The 21706-nt window shown below is 45.6% G+C and overlaps 1 protein-coding gene and 1 long non-coding RNA gene across 2 annotated transcripts in view; one reads left to right on the top strand and one right to left on the bottom strand.

Annotated features, from left to right (window-relative positions):
• The window catches only part of JPH1 (junctophilin 1), a 160872-nt gene extending 147113 nt beyond the window's left edge, over positions 1–13759 (bottom strand). Inside the window, exon 1 of the mRNA XM_089661025.1 lies at positions 13258–13759. Coding sequence (XP_089517151.1) covers positions 13258–13636 — 379 coding nt within the window. The 5' untranslated portion in view covers positions 13637–13759. The remainder of the gene's footprint in view (positions 1–13257) is intronic.
• A 4497-nt stretch (positions 13760–18256) lies between these two features.
• LOC149437185 (uncharacterized) lies at positions 18257–20063 on the top strand. The gene is made up of 2 exons (XR_016308168.1): positions 18257–19494; positions 19969–20063. It is a non-coding gene; the product is annotated as an uncharacterized LOC149437185 (long non-coding RNA).
• Positions 20064–21706: the final 1643 nt, after the last annotated feature.

The following is a 21706-nucleotide window of genomic DNA, read 5'->3' as shown; positions in this document are numbered from 1 at the left end:
CCATTATATTGTAAAGCACTGAGCAAACTGTTGGCACTATATAAACATTGTATAATAATAATAATAATTATAGAAGCGTTACGGGGGAGGGGGGGGGGGCTGGATAAAGAAATGAGCATTCCTGTGGACTGATTATAGTAACACTTGCCACAAATGTAAGTCATGCAGGTGCATGATTTTTCACTTATTACAACATTATGGTAACAAGGGATGAACTCAATGGGAAAGGGAACACCACAGCAGCCCAGGCTACAAGACCAACATCATACAGTTGCAAGAAAAAGTATGTGAACCCCTTGGGATTACGTGGAGTTTTGCATGAATTGGGCATAAAATGTGCTCTGAACGTCATCTAAGTCACAACAATAGAAGAACACAGTCTGCTGAACATAATACTACACAAACATTAGATGTTGCCATGGTTTAATTGCACATAACATGTAAACATTCACAGTGCAGGGAGGAAAAAGTATGTGAACCTTTGGACTTAATAACTGTTTGACCCTCCTCTGGCAGCAATAACCTCAACCAAACGTTTCCTGTAGTTGCAGATCAGACCTGCACAATGATCTGGAGTAATTTTGGACCACTCCTCTTCACAAAACTGTTTCAGTGTAGCAATATTCTTGGGATGTCTGGTGTGAATCGCTCTCTTAAGGTCATGCCACAGCATTTCAATCGGGTTGAGGTCAGGACTCTGACTGGGCCACTCCAGAAGGTGTATTCTGTGTTGTTGCAGCCATTGTTTTGTTGAATTAATTGTATGCTTTGGCTCATTGTCCTGTTGCATCACCCATCCTCTGCGGAGCTTCAGTTTGCGGACAGATGGTCGTACGTTTTCCTGCAAAATGTCTTGATAAACTCTGGAATTAATTTTCCCATCAATGACAACAATCAGTCCAGGCCCTGAAGCAGCCCCAAACCATGATGCTCCCTCCGCCATGTTTTACAGTGGGGATGAGGTTTTGATGTTGGTGTGCTGTGCCTTTTTTTCTCCACACATAGTCTTGTGTGTTCTTCCCAAACAACTCAATCTTGGTTTCATCTGTCCACAGTATATTTTGCCAGTAGTGCTGTGGAACATCCAGGTACTCTTTTGCAAACTTCAAACGTGCTGCAACATTCTTTTTGGACAGCAATGGCTTCCTCCGTGGTGTCCTCCCATGTACTCCATTCTTGTTTAATGTTTTCCTTATTGTAGATGTGTCAACAAAAATGTTAGCATGTGCCAGAGATTTCTGAGGGTCTTTAGCTGACACTATGGGATTCTTCTTTACCTCATGCAGCATTCTGCTGTGTGCTCTTGCAGTCATTTTTACAGGATGACCACGCTTAGGGAGAGTAGCAACAGTGCTAAACTTTCTCCATTTGTAGACAGTCTGTCTTACCGTGGACACATGAACATCAAGGCTTTTGGAGATACTTTTGTAACCCTTTCCAGCTTCATGCAAGTCAACAATTCTTGATCGTAGGTCTTCTGAGAGCTCTTTTCTGCGAGGCATGGTTCACATCAGACAGTGCTTCTTGAAACCAGTAAACCCAAAACAGGTGTGTGTTTTTTAAGGGCAAGACAGCTGTCAGCAACACATCCAATATCATCACACTGATTGGAGTCAAGGTTGGCTCACTCCTGGCTCCAATTAGCTCTGGGAGAAGTCATTAGGCTAGGGACTCACACACTTTTTCCTCCCTGCACTGTGAATGTTTACATGTTATGTGCAATTAAACCATGGCAACATCTAATGTTTGTGTAGTATTATGTTCAGCAGACTGTGTTCTTCTTTTGTTGTGACTTAGATGACGTTCAAAGCACATTTTATGCCCAATTCATGCAAAACTCCACGTAATCCCAAGGGGTTCACATACTTTTTCTTGCAACTGTATGTTAAATACAACCTTGTATCTTCAGGTTCAAGAGAACAAATGGGGAAAATCCTGGTTGTAAGGCTTAAGATTTTCATACATGGGTCCGAAGATATCTGCTGGTCTTACATGTGACACACTGATGGAAACATTGCCATAGTAGATTATACCATGTACTAATGAACTGAGGGCACAGTGCTAATAACATGTTATAATATTGTTTATTACCATTTTGCCTGTTGGGGTTTTTGTAGCAATCACGGAGCCCAATGGAAATGTGCAGCTTTTTCTTATTACTGCCTGCCAGGTGTAGGCATGCTGGACTATGGTATATATACTATCATTACACAATTTATAGATAATAGTAGACTGATACCATGGCCTCAAAAAGATTTAATGGATGCTTAAAGTGAACAGGTGTCTGAGCATTGTACATTAAAATAGGTACATATCCTAAAACAAACAGTAAAGGAAAACAAGCCCTCATTCTATGTAGCTAAAAGCATTGCAGAGAAAATCATCTTCATATTTCACATCATAGGCACTGAGATCACAGCTCTTTTGTCCTTGTATTCTATGGAAGTAGAAACTTGGTCACCTGCCAACCTCATAATGAAGATCAGCCTTTTTTTTGACCAAGGTGCCGTGGCACCCAATGTGCTTTCTTGGTTCTTCAGGAGTGCCTTGGAAAAATGTCTAAAAATTACTCTAATTTACCCCACAATTGTCAACAACCCAGCGGGTGGATCAAGTCTACCTTTTTTGTTACACAAAGCTACAAGTTTTAATTGTGCATCATTTCAACATTGGAAATCATGCGGGCCAGCTTCCTAACAACTGATAGCATCACAGTTTGAAGGAAGCACATCGGGCACCTAAGGACATCCTCTTCTGTTCCTCTCCATCAGCACTGGAGGCACATTAGCTGAGTGAGGGAGAGAAACTGAGGCAGAACAGAAACGCTGAAATAATAGTCAGTACCAGTGTGCAAAGGTGTATTTGCTTTAGAGGAACAAATCACCTCTGTTGTTGGACTTCCTATGTATGTGGATGCTGCTGCGATATGTACAACATTTTAGAATGGGGTGCCTTGATATTAGGAATAATTTTAAAGGATGCCGCAACTGAAAACAGGTTGACAAACACTGATGTAGACGCACAACAGATGCTTGTAAACTGTTAAAAACTAATGCCAGCCATAGACGGTTCAAAAATCGGCCAGGAAAAAAAAAAAAAAAAAAAAAAAAAAAAAAAAAAAAATCGGCTGATTTTCGCACTATTAATGGGTTAATTGTTCGGCCGTTTTTCGGGTTTTTTGCACTTTGAGATTTTCAGTCACGTTGGAAAATTCACGGCCGATTTGGACGATCGGCCGATTTTCCCGGCAATGATGGGCAAATTGGCCGATGGTTTTAACGATACAAAATCGGCGCATGAGCAGTGACCTGCAAGGGACAGAAGTTATGGGGTGAACTTTATGATTTAGTCGGCCAATTTTTTAAACCGTTGGTGGTAATGTCGGCCGAATGAACGACTGATTTTTCGTTTATCGTTTGAAAAATCGGTCGATGTTCGACCCGTCTATGGCCTGCATAACTGAAAACATTTTCACAATCTTTGTTTTGATCTTTGAGGATGAACTATTTCACGGTACATACAGGTACATAGGTTAGAAAGAGCTTGTATTTTACTGTTTTCATTTACTGCTTGATAAAGCTGAACTCCTAACTTCCTATCTTCTAGCAATATGTGCTATTGTCCAGCCACAGAAAAATCCCCTCCTCCACTTCTACTGGATAAATGATCAGTGTCCCTTATTTCTGTTTGGATGACTGGTGGCTATTATTCCTGCTCCTTTCTAGGCCAGTGTAACATCCCACTGTGTATATCACTGTTGGTGAGCATCAATGTAATTAGGTTACCACCCATTGTAGTAGGAGGACCCAGGAGTCTCAGACTCCCAGTCTGTCCCACTCACAGCATATCTGGATTGACATGTCCTACCTTCCATGGTCTAACAGCTTAACTGACAAGCCAGGAGGCTCTTGGTCTGTCAAACCCACCCATGACTGCTGGAACTGATTGACAGGCTATGCAAATCACACTGCTTCTTCTCTGATAAACCCTCCCCCCTGAACACCTCCATTGATCCAGTGCTGTGCTCGGCTGTAGGTCTTCTCTTCCCTCTCCCAACTTTCACATGCTTTGCTATTGGCTCCTGTTGCTGTCAGTAAAATTCTGTGAGTAGAGAGTGGGGAGTGGGGATGAGCCACGCTGTATGTTTCTATGGATGCACACAGCTAGGGTTGGAAGCATGCCTGCATGTGTGCCCCCATAGCAAGCGGCATGCTATGGTTGTTAACTGTTTTGCCTCTGGTACAAGAAGTAATGAGAAACATCCCCAGTGGGTGAATATATTCCCACTGCCCACTAACTGATATTAAGCAGCAAAGGTTATAATGGGTTCTGTAGTTAATGTCCTCTTATGAGGACTAGAAACATTACCAGGCCTTAGCACTACATATCAGGGGCAGAGGTCTCTCCATTCATTGACCTTGGGAAAACATTTGTGTGTCCATTGCTAGCCTTAGATAATAACTATTATATACTATGGTTATAGTAACAAATGTGAAGTCATGCTGGAACAGCTAAATACATATATTGTGTGTGTATGTGTATATATATATATATATATATATATACACACACACACACACACATTTTTTTCCCAAATCAACAGGTGAGCCACGCTTCTCCCAATTAAAGTGGTTGAAAACCTCACACATGAAATGTGAACAAAGCATATCCTTCTATAGCGTGTACTTGTCTCAATCCAAACGCTAAGTGTCATTTCTCTCTGCTGCTTCCTTTCTCTTCTATCCACGTGAAACACTTCTGACAAGTTTTCATGACACCAAAAGAAAAATGGTGACAGAGTAAGGACCTCCAGCAGATTGACAGTCTCAGCTCTGTTCCTGTGTGTTGTGTGGAGGGAGATATGGCTCCAATCAGCTCTCAGAACACTCCTCATTGAACTCTGCAGTGTGTAACTTCATCTCTCTTACCCTTTTTTTTCTGAACTCTCAGAAAGCTTTATACATTGAACACTTTGAAAGCATGCAGAGGAGAAAATACTTCAGATAAACAGGTAGGAGGATCTGTTTCATCTCTGTGTATCACCTGAGGCCAGTCACTTCACTGGGTATATGTAAGGTCTCTTGCACACAATACTGATGTTTGAGCATCAGCATTTGTGGACGTAATTTCAGACATTTGTTTTGCATGTATTCATGTGCATTTATGCACATTTTTGCACATTCACACATATAAACACATTTCCATGCGAAATTCATTAACATTTATGCTCATACGTGCGCATTTGAGTAACACAGGGAAAAAGTACTGAACACATGAAGAAAGGGAGGCGCAAAAAGGCATGGAAACCCAAGACCGCAGCTGAAATCTATCTGTAAGTATAAAGCAATCCTGCCTCCTGATAGAATTCAGCTGGTGTATTAGCTTTACATGCCTCTTTGCACCTCCCTTTCTTCATTTGTTCCATACTTTTTCCCCATGGCATTCCATTTTATTGCACATAACTTAATTTCTGAACTGATTTCTTTTGGTTTCTTTGTATGTATTCATAGATTGTTACTGACATGTAGGGAAATTTCATGTCAATAGCACCTTTAGAAATATATATATATTTATCTAGACAAATTGTGACGTGTTCAATACTTATTTTACCCCCTGTGTGTGTATACTGTATATATATATATATATATATATATATATATATATATACACACACATATACACACACACACACACACACACACACACACACACATATACTGCCTTGAAGGAAGTATTCGTACCCCTTGAAATTTTACACGTAATTTTACAACCAAGAACGTAAATGTATTTTATCGGGATTCTATGTGATAGGACAACACAAAGTGGCACATAATTGTGAAGTAGAAGGAAAATGATGAATGGTTTTCAAAACTTTTTACAAATAAATATGTGAAAAGTGTGTTGTGCATTTGTATTCAGAATCCCCGAGGCAATACTTTGTAGAACCACCTTTCGCTTCAATTACAGCTGCAAGTCTTTTTGGGGATGTCTCTACCAGCTTTGCAAATCCAGAGAGGAAAATTTTTGCCCATTCTTCTTTGCAAAATAGTTGAAGCTCTGTCAGATTGAATGGAGAGTGCCCGTGAACAGTAATTTTCAAGTCTTGCCACAGATTCTCCATTGGATATAGGTCTGGACTTTGACTGGGCCATACTAACACATGAATATGCTTTTATCTAAACCATTCCATTGTAGCTCTGGCTGTATGTTTAGGGTCATTGTCCTGCTGGAAGGAGAATCTCTGCCCCAGTCTCAAGTCTTTTACAGACTCTTAACAGGTTTTCTTCTAAGATTGCCCTGTATTTGGCTCCATCCATCTTCCCATCAAATCTGACTAGCTTCCCTGACCCTGCTGAAGAAAAGCATCCCCACAATATGATGCTGCCACCACCATGTTTCACGGTGGGGATGGTGTGTTCAAGGTGATGTGTTAGTTTTCCACCACACAGTGTTTTGCTTTTAGGCCAAAAAGTTCCATTTTCGTCTCATCTGACCAGAGCACCTTCTTCCACATGTTTGCTGTGTCCCCCACATGGCTTCTCGCAAACGGGACTTCTTATGGCTTTCTTTCAACAATGGCTTTCTTCTTGCCACTCTTGCATAAAGGCCAGATTTGTGGAATGCACAACTAATAGTTGTCTTGTGGACAGATTCTCCCACCTGAGCTGTGGATCTCTGCAGCTTCTCTACAGTTACCATGGGCCTCTTGGCTGCTTCTCTGATTAATGCTCTCCTTGCCCAGCCTGTCAGTTTAGGTGGACGTCCATGTCTTTGTAGGTTTGCGGATGCACCATACTCTTTCCATTTTCAGATGATGGATTGAACTTTGCTCTGTGAAAATGTTGAAAGCTTGTGAATTTTTTTATAACCTAACACTGCTTTAAACCTCTCCACAACTTTATCCCTGGCCTGTCTGGTGTGTTCCTTGGCCTTCATGATGCTGTTTGTTCACTAATGTTCTCTAACAAACCTCTGAGGACTTCACATAACAGCTGTATTTATACTGAGATTAAATTACACACAGGTGGACTCTATTTACCAATCAGGTGACTTCTGAAGGCAATTGGTTTCAATAGATTTTAGTTAGGGGTATCAGATTAAAAGGGGCTGAATACAAATGCATGCCACTTTTCAGATATTTATTTGTAAAAAATGTTGAAAACCATTTATCATCATCCTTCCATTTCACAATTTTGTGCCACTTTGTGTTGGTCTATCACATAAAATCCCAATAAAATACATTTATGTTTTTAGCTGCAACATGACAAAATGTGGAAAATTTCAAGGGGTATGAATATTTTTTCAAGGCACTGTATATATTTAGAGAGAGAAAGCGTTAATAATGTATGATATACTGTGTGTCTATTATCCAGAGATCAGCTCATCTCCTGTAAGTATTATGCTCACTATACACATAAAGATAACGGTAAATGAGCAATCAATTATTCATTTCATTATTTCAAAAGACTTTTGCTCAAAAATCAGTCATTTGATATAATCAGGAAAATCACTGATTTGGTCCAATTTAATTGCATCTTCCTCCAGGATCAATTGCTCTTATTTACTGATTAAACTGTCTATTGAGTGCAAGTGATTTCTCAAACGTGATTATTTCTTCCACTGAAATAACAGTTCTATCTAATGACTGCATTGCTAAGTGCATGGTAAGCACTAACCCTATACAGCCCATTCCTACAATTCTAATCTGTGAAGCATGGAGATGTGGATTCCTCCAAGTCTCTATCATTAACACACTCTGGCAGAAACCAGCAAATCATTTTCATTTCTGATTCCTCCTAGACCTGCCACTGATGTGATTAGGGTGATATGAAGTGAATGGAGAACACTTTTAAAATTCTCTGACCAGCTTGCTCATGTACAAGTGACAGACAACTTGCGGCTCTCCAGTTCTCAGCTGCGAATACAAGAAATCACTCCATGACAGGTGTCTGCTGTCGTTGGAAGTCAGATCATCGTTGCTATCCAACTTTATATAATGATCTTTGAGTTGCTAAACTCATTGCGGCTCTGCAGCCGCCTCTGTGACTGCAGGGAGTTTATCAGCACCTGAGGCCCCCTACTGCTTTCACATAGATCTCCGGAGTCCAGGCTTCGACCTGACTATCCAACAGACTGATGAAAACTGGAGACAAAGTGGAGTTGGTGTCCTTAGCAACCAGATCACTTATGTCATCTGAAAGTGACACCTGATTATTTATCCTAATCTGTGTGGGAGCTGAACCACGGTATCTGATTTAACCCCTTCAATACAAAAACGAGTCAAACATTTATTTTCAGTTTAGGGTTTAACTATATGTGAATTTTATTTGTTTTTCATTTTTTGTTTTGTTTTAGTGTGGCAGCATGAGGTTAACCAGATGTTTACATTTTCCTTATCTGTAACATTGATTACAATGTTTTCAAAACACACATTTAAAAAAACAGGGTTGATCTCATGTTACACTATGTGATTTCCAGGAGTAAAGCCAGGTACACACATAGGGATATTTGGCCGATTTGTGTGTACTCCTCTCTGTTCAACAGAAGCCAGCCTGACGACTGGCTTGGGTAAAATAACTATGCTGGAAAACCAGCATTCGGTTAGTGCATGCAGCCAATGGCTGCATCGCTGATCTGTGTATTCTGACAGGGGAACAGTCTTCACTGTCAGAAAACAATAGCGCAGCAGGGGAGATCCCTCCATCCCAGGGGCGGACTGAAAACTCTTGGGGACCCCGGGCAATAGGGGGATCATGGGGCCCCTGTGTCCTTGCCCAAACTCAAAAAAGCCTATGAAGAAGGTACCAGGGGCATCTCATGGGGCCCCCTACTGACCCCGGGCCCTTGGGCAGTGCCCGAGTTTCCAAATGGTCAATCTGCCCCTCCTCCATCCACATCGCTTGTGTGGATGCAGGGATCTGTCAATTTTTTTGGACTGGTTGAACAAAATAAAACTGTACATGTATACCCTGCTTAATGTCCTCCCCTGGATGAGAAACAGGCACAATGGTTGAAGGCTGGTTCACACCAGATGCTTTCCAGTGCGTTTTTAAACAGCATCCAGACTGCATGCACAGCGTTTGCCATGTCTTCTAATGGCCATAGTTCAGACCAGTGTGGTCAGTTCCAGTGCTCTTAAGAAAAGTACAACATGCTGCAATTTTTTCATCTGGAATGCATCAAAAGGCATGAGAAAGCACATTGTCCTGAATTAAAATAAAGATTTTTCAAGTTTCAAAATAATATTTAAAAAAAAAAGGGAAGAAAAAAAAACGCACTGGTTGGAAATACATCAAAAAAGTGTGTATAAAAACTTATGCAAAACCACATCCGGAACACGGGAATTGTGGTGTGAACAAGCCCTGACGGACCTAATGAATGACACACAATGCTGATGACACAAGATAAATGATTTCAAGAAATACTTTGCTGCAAAAGCCATGGACCTCACACCGTATGAGAACCACCCCTGAGGATCACCTGGAAGATTATCACAAGTGAGGACTAGCTGATATTCTGGGGGATTTGTAGATGTTTCATAAACTTTAATAAAATGTAGTAATGATAGAATATTTACTGATCAATATAATAAAGCTTTTATCCTGACATTACTTAATACTCTATAAAACATTCACTTAAAACAAGCTGAGAAAATTTGACGGCACAGTATGGATTTCATGTGTAACGAAAGCGTTTTATATTGACAAATGTCAGGACACAAACATTCCGGGAACAAGTCACCAAAGCCTGGGACGATCAATGGAAATAAGGGTCAGCTGGCAATTACGGAGTGTCCATGGCTGGGTCATAGCAGACTGGTATGATGAGCCAGAGACATGCAGGTGCGTGGGGACAACATAGGTGACATACAGGGGAGCGGGGACATCATGGGTGACACAAGTGATTGGGGACATGATGGGTGACATACAGGTGAGCAGGGACATGATTAGTGACACACAGGTGATGGGGACATTGTGGATGACATGCAGGTGAGCAGAAACATGACAAGAAGATGAGCAGGGTTACGATTAGTGATGTGCTGGAGGGACATGATTAGTAAATGACACACAGGTGAAAAGGGACATGAAAGGTAACATGCAGGTAATGTGGAACATGATGGGTGACATGCAGGTAATGTGGAACATGATGGGTGACATGCTGTAGGGACATTAGTAAATGACACATGGGTGATTAGGGACATGATGGGTGACATGCAGATGAACAAAGGATACACAGGTGAGCATGGACATGATTGGGGACATACATAAATGACATTCAAGTGATTGGGGATACGTTAAGTGACACACAAGTAATGGTGGACATGTTGGGTAATATTCAGGTGATGGGTGACACATTCCAAGCAGGCAGTCTGTTCAAATCAAAAACAATTGATGAGGGACATGCTGGGTAATGTCTGGGTGAGTGGGGACACACTGGGTGACACACAGGTGATGAGGACATGTTAGCCAAAACACTGGGTGACACACAGATGTTGGGGACACATTAGTTGACACACATTATATGGACACATTGGGGATGTACAGGTAATGGGGGACACAACTGGTGACACACAGGTGATGGGAGACACATTGGTGAGTGGGAACACACTGAGTGACACACAGGTGACCAGTGACACACTGAGTGACACACAGGTGACCAGTGACACAATGGGTGACATATAGGTGGCCAGTGACACACTGAGTGACACACAGGTGACCGGTAACACACAGGTGCCTGGTGACACAATGGGTGACAAACAGGTGGCTGGTGGGTAAAACACAGGTTAGTGGGTACAGGTTGGGTGACACACAGGTGACACACTGGGTGATACTAAGATGAGTGGGTAGAGGCTGGGTGACACAGAGGTGACCAGTATAGGCTGGGTGACGCTCGGGTGATGGGGACACATTGGGTGGCACATTGGTGAGTGGATACATGTAGGATGACAATAAGGTGATGGGGGTAAACGTTGGGTGACACTCAGGTGATGAGGACACATTGGGTGATGAACTGGTGAGTGGGTATAGGTTGGGTGACACATTGGTTAATGGGGACACATAGGGTGACACTCAGGTGAATGGGTACAGGTTGGGTGACAGTGAGGTGACACTCAGGTGATAGGGACATGGGTGACACACAGGTGAGTAGGGTAACACAGGGGTACAGGCTGGGCGACAGTGAGGTGACAGTTGGGTACAGGCTGGGTGACTGTGGGGTGACACTGAGGAGATAGGAACACATTGGGTGACAGACAAGTGAGCAGGGTGACAGTGGATACAGGCTGCATGACAATGGGTACAGGCTGGGTGACAGCGGGGTCCAGGTTGGTGACAGTTAGGTACAGGCTGGGTGACAGTGGGGTAACAGCTGGGTACAGGCTGGGTGACAGTGGGGTAACAGCTGGGTACAGGCTGGGTGACATTGGGGTGACAGTTGGGTACAGGCTGGGTGACATTGGGGTAACAGCTGGGTACAGGCTGGATGACATTGGGGTGACAGCTGGGTACAGGCTGAGAGACAGTTGGGCACAAGCTGGGTGACATTGGGGTGACAGTTGGGTACAGGCTGGGTGACAGTTGGGTACAAGCTGGGTGACATTGGGGTGCAGGTTGGTGACAGTGGGGTGACTGGAGATGGGGGTGCAGGCTGGGTGACAGTTGAGTACAGGCAATGTGGGTGCAGGTTGGAGACAGTGGGGTGACCGGAGATGGGGGTGCAGGTTAGTGACAGTGGGGTGACAGGTGATGGGGGTGCAGATTGGTGACAGTGGGGTGACCAGTGATGAGGGTTGCAGGTTGGTGACAGTGGGGTAACCGGTGATGGGGGTTGCAGATTGATGGCAGTGGAGTGACAGGTGATGGGGGTGCAAATTGGTGATGGGGGTAGAGGTTGGTGAGAGTGGGGTGACAGTGTGGTGCAGGTTGGTGACAGCGAGGTGACTGGTGATGGGAGTTCAGGTTGGTGAGAGTGGGGTGACAGCGGGGAGCAGGCTGGTGAGAGTAGGGGTGACCGGTGATGGGGGGTACAGGTTGGTGAGAGTAGGGTGCCAACGGGGTGCAGGTTGGGGTGACCAATAATGTGGGTTCAGGTTGGTGTGAATGAGGTGACATGATGGAGTGCAGGTGAAGTGAGTGGGGTACAGGTTGGAGAGAGTGGGGTGACCAATAATGGGGGTGCAGGTTGGTGGGAATGGGGTGACAGGTGATAGGGTTGCAGGTGGGGTGACAGTGGTGTACAAGTTGGTAAGAGCAGGGTGACAGGTGATGGGCGTGCAGGTTGGGGAGAGCGGGGTGACAGGTGATGGGGTGCAGGTGGGGTGACAGTGGGGGTACAGGTTGGTAAGAGTGGGGTGACAGGTGATAGGGTACAGGTTGGTGACAGTGGGGTGACCGGTGATGGAGGTGTTGAGAGTGGAGTGCAGGTTGGTGAGAGCGGGGTGACAAGTGATGGGGGTGAAGGTGGGGTGACAGCGGGGTACAGGTTGGTAAGAGTGGGGTGACAGGTGATGGGGGGCAGGTTGGTGAGAGTGGGGTGACAGGTAATGGGGGTGAAGGTGGGGTGACAGCAGGGTACAGGTTGGTGAGAGTGGGGTGACAGGTGATGGTATGGTTACAGCGGAGTGCAGGTTGGTGAGAGCAGGGTGACAGGTAATGGGAGGCAGGTTGGTGAGTGCAGGGTGACAGGTGATGGGGGTGAAGGTGGGAAGACAGCGGGGTACAGGTTGGTAAGAGTGGGGTGACAGGTGATGGGGTGCAGGTGGTGACAGTGGGGTGACAGGTGATGGGGGGCAGGTTGGTGAGAGTGGGGTGACAAGTAATGGGGGTGAAGGTGGGGTGACAGCAGGGTACAGGTTAGTGAGAGTGGGGTGACAGGTGATGGTATGGTGACAGCAGGGTGCAGGTTGGTGAGAGCAGGGTGACAGGTAATGGGGGGCAGGTTGGTGAGTGCAGGGTGACAGGTGATGGGGGTGAAGGTGGGGTGACAGCGGGGTACAGGTTGGTAAGAGTGGGGTGACAGGTGATGATGGTGCAGGTGGGGTGACAGATGATGGGGGTGCAGGTGGGGTGACAGCGGTGTGCAGGTTGGTGACAGGTGATGGGGGGTGAGAGGTGATGGGGGTGCAGGTCGGTGACAGCGGGGTCAGAGGTGAAGGGGGTGACAGGTGAAGGGGGTGCAGGTGGGGTGACAGCAGAGTGCAGGTGGGTGACAGTGGGGTGACATATGATGGGGGTGCAGGTCGGCGGGAGTGCCACTTACCTCCATCCCCGTAGGTCTCGATGCCGTATCCGTCCTGCAGCCCGTTGCTCCAGGTGCCCTCGTAGCGGGCCGGTGTGGCGAGGCTCTGGCGGACCCCGTACCTCCCCTTGAAGCCATGGGACCACTCTCCCCGGTACATCCACCTGCCTTTGGTCTCCACGCCCAGCCCGTGCCTCTTGCCCTGCGCCCAGTAGCCCAGGTAGGTGTTCCCGCTGGGCCAGGTGTACACTCCGACCACCTCGAAGCCGTGGGACCAGGAGCCCGAGTACTCCCCCTGGCCCTTGGGCCCCGTACAGATGCCGTGCCCGTGAGCTTTGCCATCCTCCCAGCCGCCGCAGTAAGTGCCGCCGTCGTCGAAGTCGAAGCGTCCGCCCGTCATTCAGGGAGTGTGGGCTGGGGGGTCCTCGGAGAAGGGACAGTCAGCGCTCCCGTGTACCGGCGGCGGCGGCGGCATGCACTCTCCTCTGCCTCCCCTTCTCCCCTCTACATCCCACTCACAGCGCCCAGCCACCGGCCAATCCCAGCGCGGCCCCGCCACCATCCTCTGCCGCTGGCCCCGCCCCCGCCCCCCGCCACGGGTATTATTAGAGGCTGAGCGAGGACTCGGGAGGTCCGGACTAAAAATACCGGAGTCCCGGAGACCGGAGGGGGGGAGCCTCTCCCGGCACCGGACACTCCGAGCGCTCGTGTCTTCTAGCATTGCCTTTCATTGCTCCGTGATCCCGGCTGTCGTGGATGGGGGTCCGGTGATCGGACGATGAGATGTATGTAGAGTCCAGCGCCGTGTACCGATATTGGGGCTCATCCACGGGAGTGACAGGCGGCTGCTGTAACCACTGACAGGCTGCCGCTGGACACAGTTCATCGCACATCTGAGCGTTCACATGCGTACAGGGACGGAAAGGTCTCATAGAGGGCTCATTTACGCTGGTGGTTAGGGGACAGTAAACCCACGTTGTGAATTCACATTTTTACCACCCCTCAATTGCTCCCATCCCTTTAACCTGAAGGGTATTTGCTTCACCCAAATTACACTCTCTGTGTTCAGCGGGCACTATCCCACTAAACACGGGCCACCGCAATGGCACACAGCTGCAGCCCAATAGTCTGGCAAAGTGGTTGTAAAGGAAAGGATTAAAAAAAAAAATTAATAAAAATAAACATGTCTATACTTACCTGCTCTGTGCAATAGAATTTAATTTTGTTTTTCAAAATCTCTGTCTTTATTTATATAATAAAGAATAAAAAACCCAGTGGTGACCAAATACCACCAAAAGAAGGTCTATTTGTGTGAAGAAATGACAAAGTTCACGTGGGCACGGTGTTGCATGACCGAGCAATTGCCAGTTAAAATAGCACAGTGCTGAATAGCAAAAAAAACGGCCTGTTCATGAAGGGGGGAAATTCTGTCGGAGCTGAAGTCAGGGTCGGATTTACCACAAGGCAAGAAAGGCATTTGCCTAGGGCGGCATTTTTCAGGGGGGCAGCACTGCTCCCCGGAAGAAGGGATGGAAGAAGGGACACACGCAGCATGGGGACCAAGTGGGATCCGAGAGAGGCTGCGGCCTACTTGATGGTGTATGCAGAGCCTGACTCTCGTTCCCGGGGATGTCCGGAGCTGTGAAGGAGTGTCCTCTCTCGCGGAAGGGGGTGTGTGTGTGTTGTTTGTGTGTGTGTGGGGGGCGGGGGGGGGCAGTGTATCAGAGGTGGTGGTAGTGGAAGGCTTTCTCAGGTGGGGGGGGGGGTTGGTCAATGTGAGGGTCTCAGGGTCTCTCCCGGGGGTTGGGGGCAATTTTTGTGTTGCCTAGGCCAGAACGCAACCTGGATACACCACTGGCTGAAGTGGTTGTAAACCTTTACATATACCTAATGAAATGACCAGCCTCAGCTGATACACAGAGATGAAACAAATCCACCTACATAAGTTGTACCTGTTTATCTGCAGCCATCTTTCCCCTACCTCCATTCAAAGTCCAGAATTTATATAGGATCTCTCTGAAATTCAGGGGATGGGGAGCTGGCATACAGCACAGAGGAACAAAGCTGAGGCTATCGATCACAGGCTGTGTCTTCCGTCACCATCTTTTTCTTGGTGTCATGAAAACTCATCAGAAGTCACTCATGCTTATAGCAGAGGAACAGGGCAGCAGATAGGAATGACAATTAGTACTCTGGGTTGAGGCAAGTAAATGCTATAGAGGGATATGCTTTGTTCATATTTCATGTCTGAGGTTTACAACCAGTTTAACCCCTGGTTCACATCTGTGCAGGTAGTGCCGCTACGGGACCCGCACAAATACCTGAAGTGACACCTCCCATACAGAGGAATGAGGGACCCGCACAAATACTGTACCTGCAGCTGCACCACCCATACAGAGGAATGCGGGACCCACACTAATACCTGAAGTGACACCGCCCATACAGAGGAATGCGGGACCCACACTAATACCTGAAGTGACACCACCCATACAGAGGAATGCGGGACCCACACTAATACCTGAAGTGACACCACCCATACAGAGGAATGCGGGACCCACACTAATACCTGAAGTGACACCACCCATACAGAGGAATGCGGGACCCGCACAAATACTGTACCTGCAGCTGCACCACCCATACAGAGGAATGCGGGACCCACACTAATACCTGAAGTGACACCGCCCATACAGAGGAATGCGGGACCCGCACAAATACCTGAAGTGACACCACCCATACAGAGGAATGTGGGACCCACACTAATACCTGAAGTGACACCACCCATACAGAGGAATGAGGGACCCGCACAAATACCTGCAGCTGCACCGCCCATGCAGAGGAATGCGGCACCCTCACAAATACCTGAAGTGACACCACCCATACAGAGGAATGCGGGACCCACACTAATACCTGCAGCTGCACCGCCCATACAGAGGAATGCGGGACCCACACTAATACCTGAAGTGACACCACCCATACAGAGGAATGTGGGACCCGTAGGTGGGTGCCATTATTTCTAATGGAACGCCGCCCACACTGGAAATTGCAACCGTACTGGTTCCCGTGAGAGCGGCGATTTCCAAAGTAGTGCAGGGACTTCTTCCCTGCGTGTCCTGGGGCACGGGAGTCCATTCAAATGAACGGGCTCTTGTGACCACGCAAATCACGGCCTGCACAGATGTGAACCAGGACTAAACCAAACTAACCAATTGTTTGAAGTGTCTGAAATAACCTAACAACGTAACAAATGATTTGAATTGATTTGAATCCTTTTTGTTTTATTCAGATAAGAGTGGCACAGTAGTCTTTGACTTTTGGATAATCAGCTGATTCTTTTTGCAATAACATTTTTCATTATTTAAAAAAAAAATGCACTAAAGGGAAATATGTTGCAATAAATACAGTAAGGTATAAAAGTGAAAGGAGATGATTCCTACTTATTGTGGTTTGGTTGGATGGAGGTGGATTCTATCAGAATCTCCAAATCATAACATAAATAAATCTGAAATTACTTTACATTCATTACTTTCGGGTACATGCGACTCGATATCGTCCAATCAGGTCATTTTATTTCTCTTTGTGGGTTGGACTAGCAGGGATGACTCAGAGTGCTTAACCGTTTCCCCGCCGCCCTATAGCAGATATACTGCTGCAGGGTGGCAGGGGTGCACAAAATCACATATATATGTGATTTTGCATTCCCGGGTAGGGGGCGCGCAGCACCGTGATCCGGTGCCCGCTGTGTCCTCCGGACACAGTGAAACACCGATCGTCAGACGGGACCTCTGTACGAGGTCCCGATCATGTGATCAGTGATTGGCCAATCAGTGAACAAATGCAAAGTACTAAGCAAGATGTCACTTGTGACATCATTGCTTACTACGTGTGAAATCTGTGAATGATCACAGAGGTCACATGGTACAAGGCTATTCACAACAGCCTTGTACCATGTGACAAGCTGTGACCAATCACAGCTCACTCAGTACTTCTCAATGACTGCAAGAATGCAGACAGAGAGAAAGAGAAATGATTGCTTTTACATCCTATATCTGTGTAAAAGCAATCAGTGCAGAAAAAAAAAAAATCTTTATCACATTTTTGGACTTTTTCATTTACATAGTAAAAAAATAAAAATCCCAGCGGTGAATAAACCACCAAAATAAAGCTTTATCTGTCTCAAAAAAATGGTAAAAAATTCATATGGGTACAGTATTGCATGACCGCGCAATTGTCATTCAAAGTGTGATAGTGCTGAAAGCTGAAAATTGCCCTGGTCAGGAAGGGGGTAAAAGTGTCCGGACAGGAAGTGCTTAAACACAAAAAGTTGCATTTTTGGTTCTATAGGCAGAAAAAGCATGTAGTGTGTTGTTGCTGCATTTTTGATGCATTTTGTGTTTTACTCTGCCTAGCAACAAGAAAAAAAAACGCAGCAAAAAACGCATGTGCAAAAACCCAAAATACTCTGCAAAAAGCACTGCAGAAACGGATCAAACGCAAACTGCATAGGTGTGAACCTAGCCTTACAGATAGCTAAAAAGATCAATGGTGTCAGTGGGAACTTATCTGTGAGGCAGAAATTGCTCATTGCTCAAAGAACCCCTAAAGTAAGGGTGACTTCACACTGATCTGCTGTGCTTTGGCCACAGTGCAGTGTACCCACTGTTTTTGAGCTGGTTAGCTTTGCTTTCCCATAGACTTCTATTATGTCCCACAATTTGAGCATTTTCTGAAAGCAGACCAAAGACCCATCCTACTGGATGCAGGACTTTTGGTGCGCTTTCAGAATCTGCACCAAAACCAAAGGGGATAAGAGAAGTCTATGGGAAAGCACAGTTAACTGGCACAAAATCCATGGGTACGCCACACTACTGCTGCCAAAGTGCAGCCAGGCAGTGTGAAAGCGCCCCTAGTCTGGATTTGCATGCGATTTGCAGTGCTAGTGCTGTGTGATTTTGCAGTGTGATTTGTGCCATTCAGATGTGATTCTCACAGGCTATAGAACTTAAAATCGCACCACTCTTCACTAAACTCGCAACGGGACCCTTTTCCAGACCCAGTCCGGATTTGCACTGATGTGGTGCGATTTCACATGTGATTTGCAGTGCTAGTGCTGCGTGATTTTGCAGTGTGATTTGTGCCATTCAGATGCGATTCTCACAGGCAAGAGGAAGGAGTACTGCTTTGTTTACTAACAGTCTTCCTTCTTTTTGGCTCGGCTTGGCACAGCACAGCCATCCAGAGCAGTGTGCTTACAGTGACGCACCAACACACCGCCCCCAGTAAAACACTCCCAGCACACAGTTAACCTTTTGATCGCCCCTCATGATAACCCCTTCCTGCCCAGTGACATTAGTACAGTGTCAGTGCTTTCTTTTAGCACTGATCACTGTATTGGTGTCACTGGGGATGTCAGTGACACCAAGTCAGTTCCTCCCAGTGTCAGAATGCCTGCGGTAGTCTTGTAGTCCCGCTATAAGTTGTAAACCAATTAATTTACACGTATTGGGATTTTTTTTAGCAAAGACGTAGCAGAATACATATTGGCCTAAATTTATGATGAAAATTGATTTTTACTATTTTTTTACTGGACATGTTTAATAGCAAAAGTAAAAAAAAAATTTTTTTTTCTCAAAATTGTCAATTTTTTGTTTTATAGCGCAGAAAATAAAAAATGCACAGGTGATCAAATACCACCGAAAGAAAGCTCAATTTGTGGGGAAAAAAAGGATGTAAATTTAATTTGGATACAGCGTAGCATGACCGTGCAATTGTCAGTTAAAATAACGCAGTGCGTTAACACAAAAAATGGTCTGGTCAGGAAGGGGGGTAAATCCTCAGGAGGACAAGTGGTTAACGGGAAAAGCTTAAAAAAAACAAATGCAGCCACCATTTCTAAGGATTACTAAACTGCAATCTATTACATTTTTGACTTTGGGTTTAGATCATCTCTAAAAAAACAAAATGAAACCAGAAAAAACAGTATATCTACACTGAACAGATCAGTCGTCATGTGATTGCTCAGTTTTCAGGCTGATCATCTCTAAGCCAAATTGAAACAAACAAAAAACACCAGTATATCTACACAGAACAGATCAGTGGTCATGTGACTGCTCAGTTATCAAGCTGATCTGTAAAAAGAAAAAAAAAAGCCAAAATGAAACAAAAAAAAAAACCCAGTATATCTATACAGAACAGATCAGTGGTCATGTGATTGCTCAGTTATCAGGCTAAGAGCCAGCAAGGGACAGCTGCAGCATGGAGGTGAGTATGTATGTTTGTTTTTCTATTCCCACACATCTCTCATAACATTACAAGGTAACCCTTTCTACCCCCCCAATCTGTCCCTATACCTGGTCTTCCTGCTCACTGTCCCACTTTTGATACCAAACCCCTCTGTCCCTTGTACAGAATCACTTGTCCCTGTGTTTATTCTGATGTATACATCTCTATACAAAATGTACTAATTTAATGCCAAAGGTGTTCTGCTGTACTAAACTTTTTATCCAACCTCCACTTTATTTATTTTGAAAATACGAAATAAAGGAAAATGGAGATTAAAAAAATAATTTGTGTGGTTTAGTCATTTTCTGGATATTAGATCTTTGTGGACCATGGGGCCGTGGCAGGGATGTGTCCTTTGCCTACATACTGTGTGCTGTAAGGTGTCCATTTTTATAAGACGTGTGATTTGTTTCGTTAAGAATTGAAATTCTGATAAAACTTTCATTATTACAGCAGTAACGAATTTCAGCAAATCTAAAGTAATTTACAAGGGGCCATCAAGTCAAACCAGGACTTTTGAGTTTATATAATAAAAGAACAAATTTCAAGTGTGGAAACTGCATTTATTTGTCGACATACTCCCCTGCTACATTTATACCTGTGTTTAACTAATGCGTGGAAAGCTTTTGCATAGAAAGATTTGTCAGCACACCTGAACCATCCTAAGGCAGCCTGCTTCACTTCGTCATCATTGTGATCACCGTTCCCATAGAAAGATTTGTCAGCACACCTGAACCATCCTAGGGCAGCCTGCTTCACTTCGTCGTCATTGTGATCACCGTTCCCATAGAAAGATTTGTCAGCACACCTGAACCATCCTAGGACAGCCTGCTTCACTTCGTCGCCATTGTGATCACCGTTCCCATAGAAAGATTTGTCAGCACACCTGAACCATCCTAGGGCAGCCTGCTTCACTTCGTCATCCTTGTGTTCACCATGCCCATAGAAAGATTTGTCAGCGCACCTGACCCATCCTAAGGCAGCCTGCTTCACTTCGTCGTCATTGTGATCACCGTTCCCATAGAAAGATTTGTCAGCACACCTGAACCACCCTAGGGCAGCCTGCTTCACTTCGTCGTCATTGTGATCACCGTTCCCATAGAAAGATTTGTCAGCACACCTGAACCATCCTAGGACAGCCTGCTTCACTTCGTCATCATTGTGATCACCGTTCCCATAGAAAGATTTGTCAGCGCACCTGAACCATCCTAAGGCAGCCTGCTTCACTTGGTCGTCATTGTGATCACCGTTCCCATAGAAAGATTTGTCAGCGCACCTAAACCATCCTAAGGCAGCCTGCTTCACTTCTTCGTCATTGTGATCACCGTTCCCATAGAAAGATTTGCCAGCGCACCTGACCCATCCTAGGGCAGCCTGCTTCACTTCGTCGTCATTGTGATCACCGTTCCCATAGAAAGATTTGTCAGCGCACCTGACCCATCCTAGGGCAGCCTGCTTCACTTCGTCGTCATTGTGATCACCGTTCCCATAGAAAGATTTGTCAGCACACCTGAACCATCCTAGGGCAGCCTGCTTCACTTCGTCGTCATTGTGATCACCGTTCCCATAGAAAGATTTGTCAGCACACCTGAACCATCCTAGGGCAGCCTGCTTCACTTCGTCGTCATTGTGATCACCGTTCCCATAGAAAGATTTGTCAGCACACCTGAACCATCCTAAGGCAGCCTGCTTCACTTCATCATCATTGTGATCACCGTTCCCATAGAAAGATTTGTCAGCGCACCTGAACCATCCTAAGGCAGCCTGCTTCACTTGGTCGTCATTGTGATCACCGTTCCCATAGAAAGATTTGTCAGCACACCTGAACCATCCTAAGGCAGCCTGCTTCACTTCGTCGTCATTGTGATCACCGTTCCCATAGAAAGATTTGTCAGCGCACCTGACCCATCCTAGGGCAGCCTGCTTCACTTGGTCGTCATTGTGATCACCGTTCCCATAGAAAGATTTGTCAGCACACCTGAACCATCCTAAGGCAGCCTGCTTCACTTGGTCGTCATTGTGATCACCGTTCCCATAGAAAGATTTGTCAGCGCACCTGAACCATCCTAGGGCAGCCTGCTTCACTTGGTCGTCATTGTGATCACCGTTCCCATAGAAAGATTTGTCAGCGCACCTGACCCATCCTAGGGCAGCCTGCTTCACTTGGTCGTCATTGTGATCACCGTTCCCA

Source organism: Staurois parvus, unplaced genomic scaffold (genome assembly GCF_062004578.1).
Source record: "Staurois parvus isolate SC_StPar_1 unplaced genomic scaffold, SC_StPar_1.0 ptg001302l, whole genome shotgun sequence".
In the NCBI taxonomy this organism is placed as follows: domain Eukaryota; kingdom Metazoa; phylum Chordata; class Amphibia; order Anura; family Ranidae; genus Staurois; species Staurois parvus.
The sequence above is the reverse complement of the archived record's forward strand: the minus strand, read 5'-3'. Positions and strand labels throughout refer to the sequence as shown.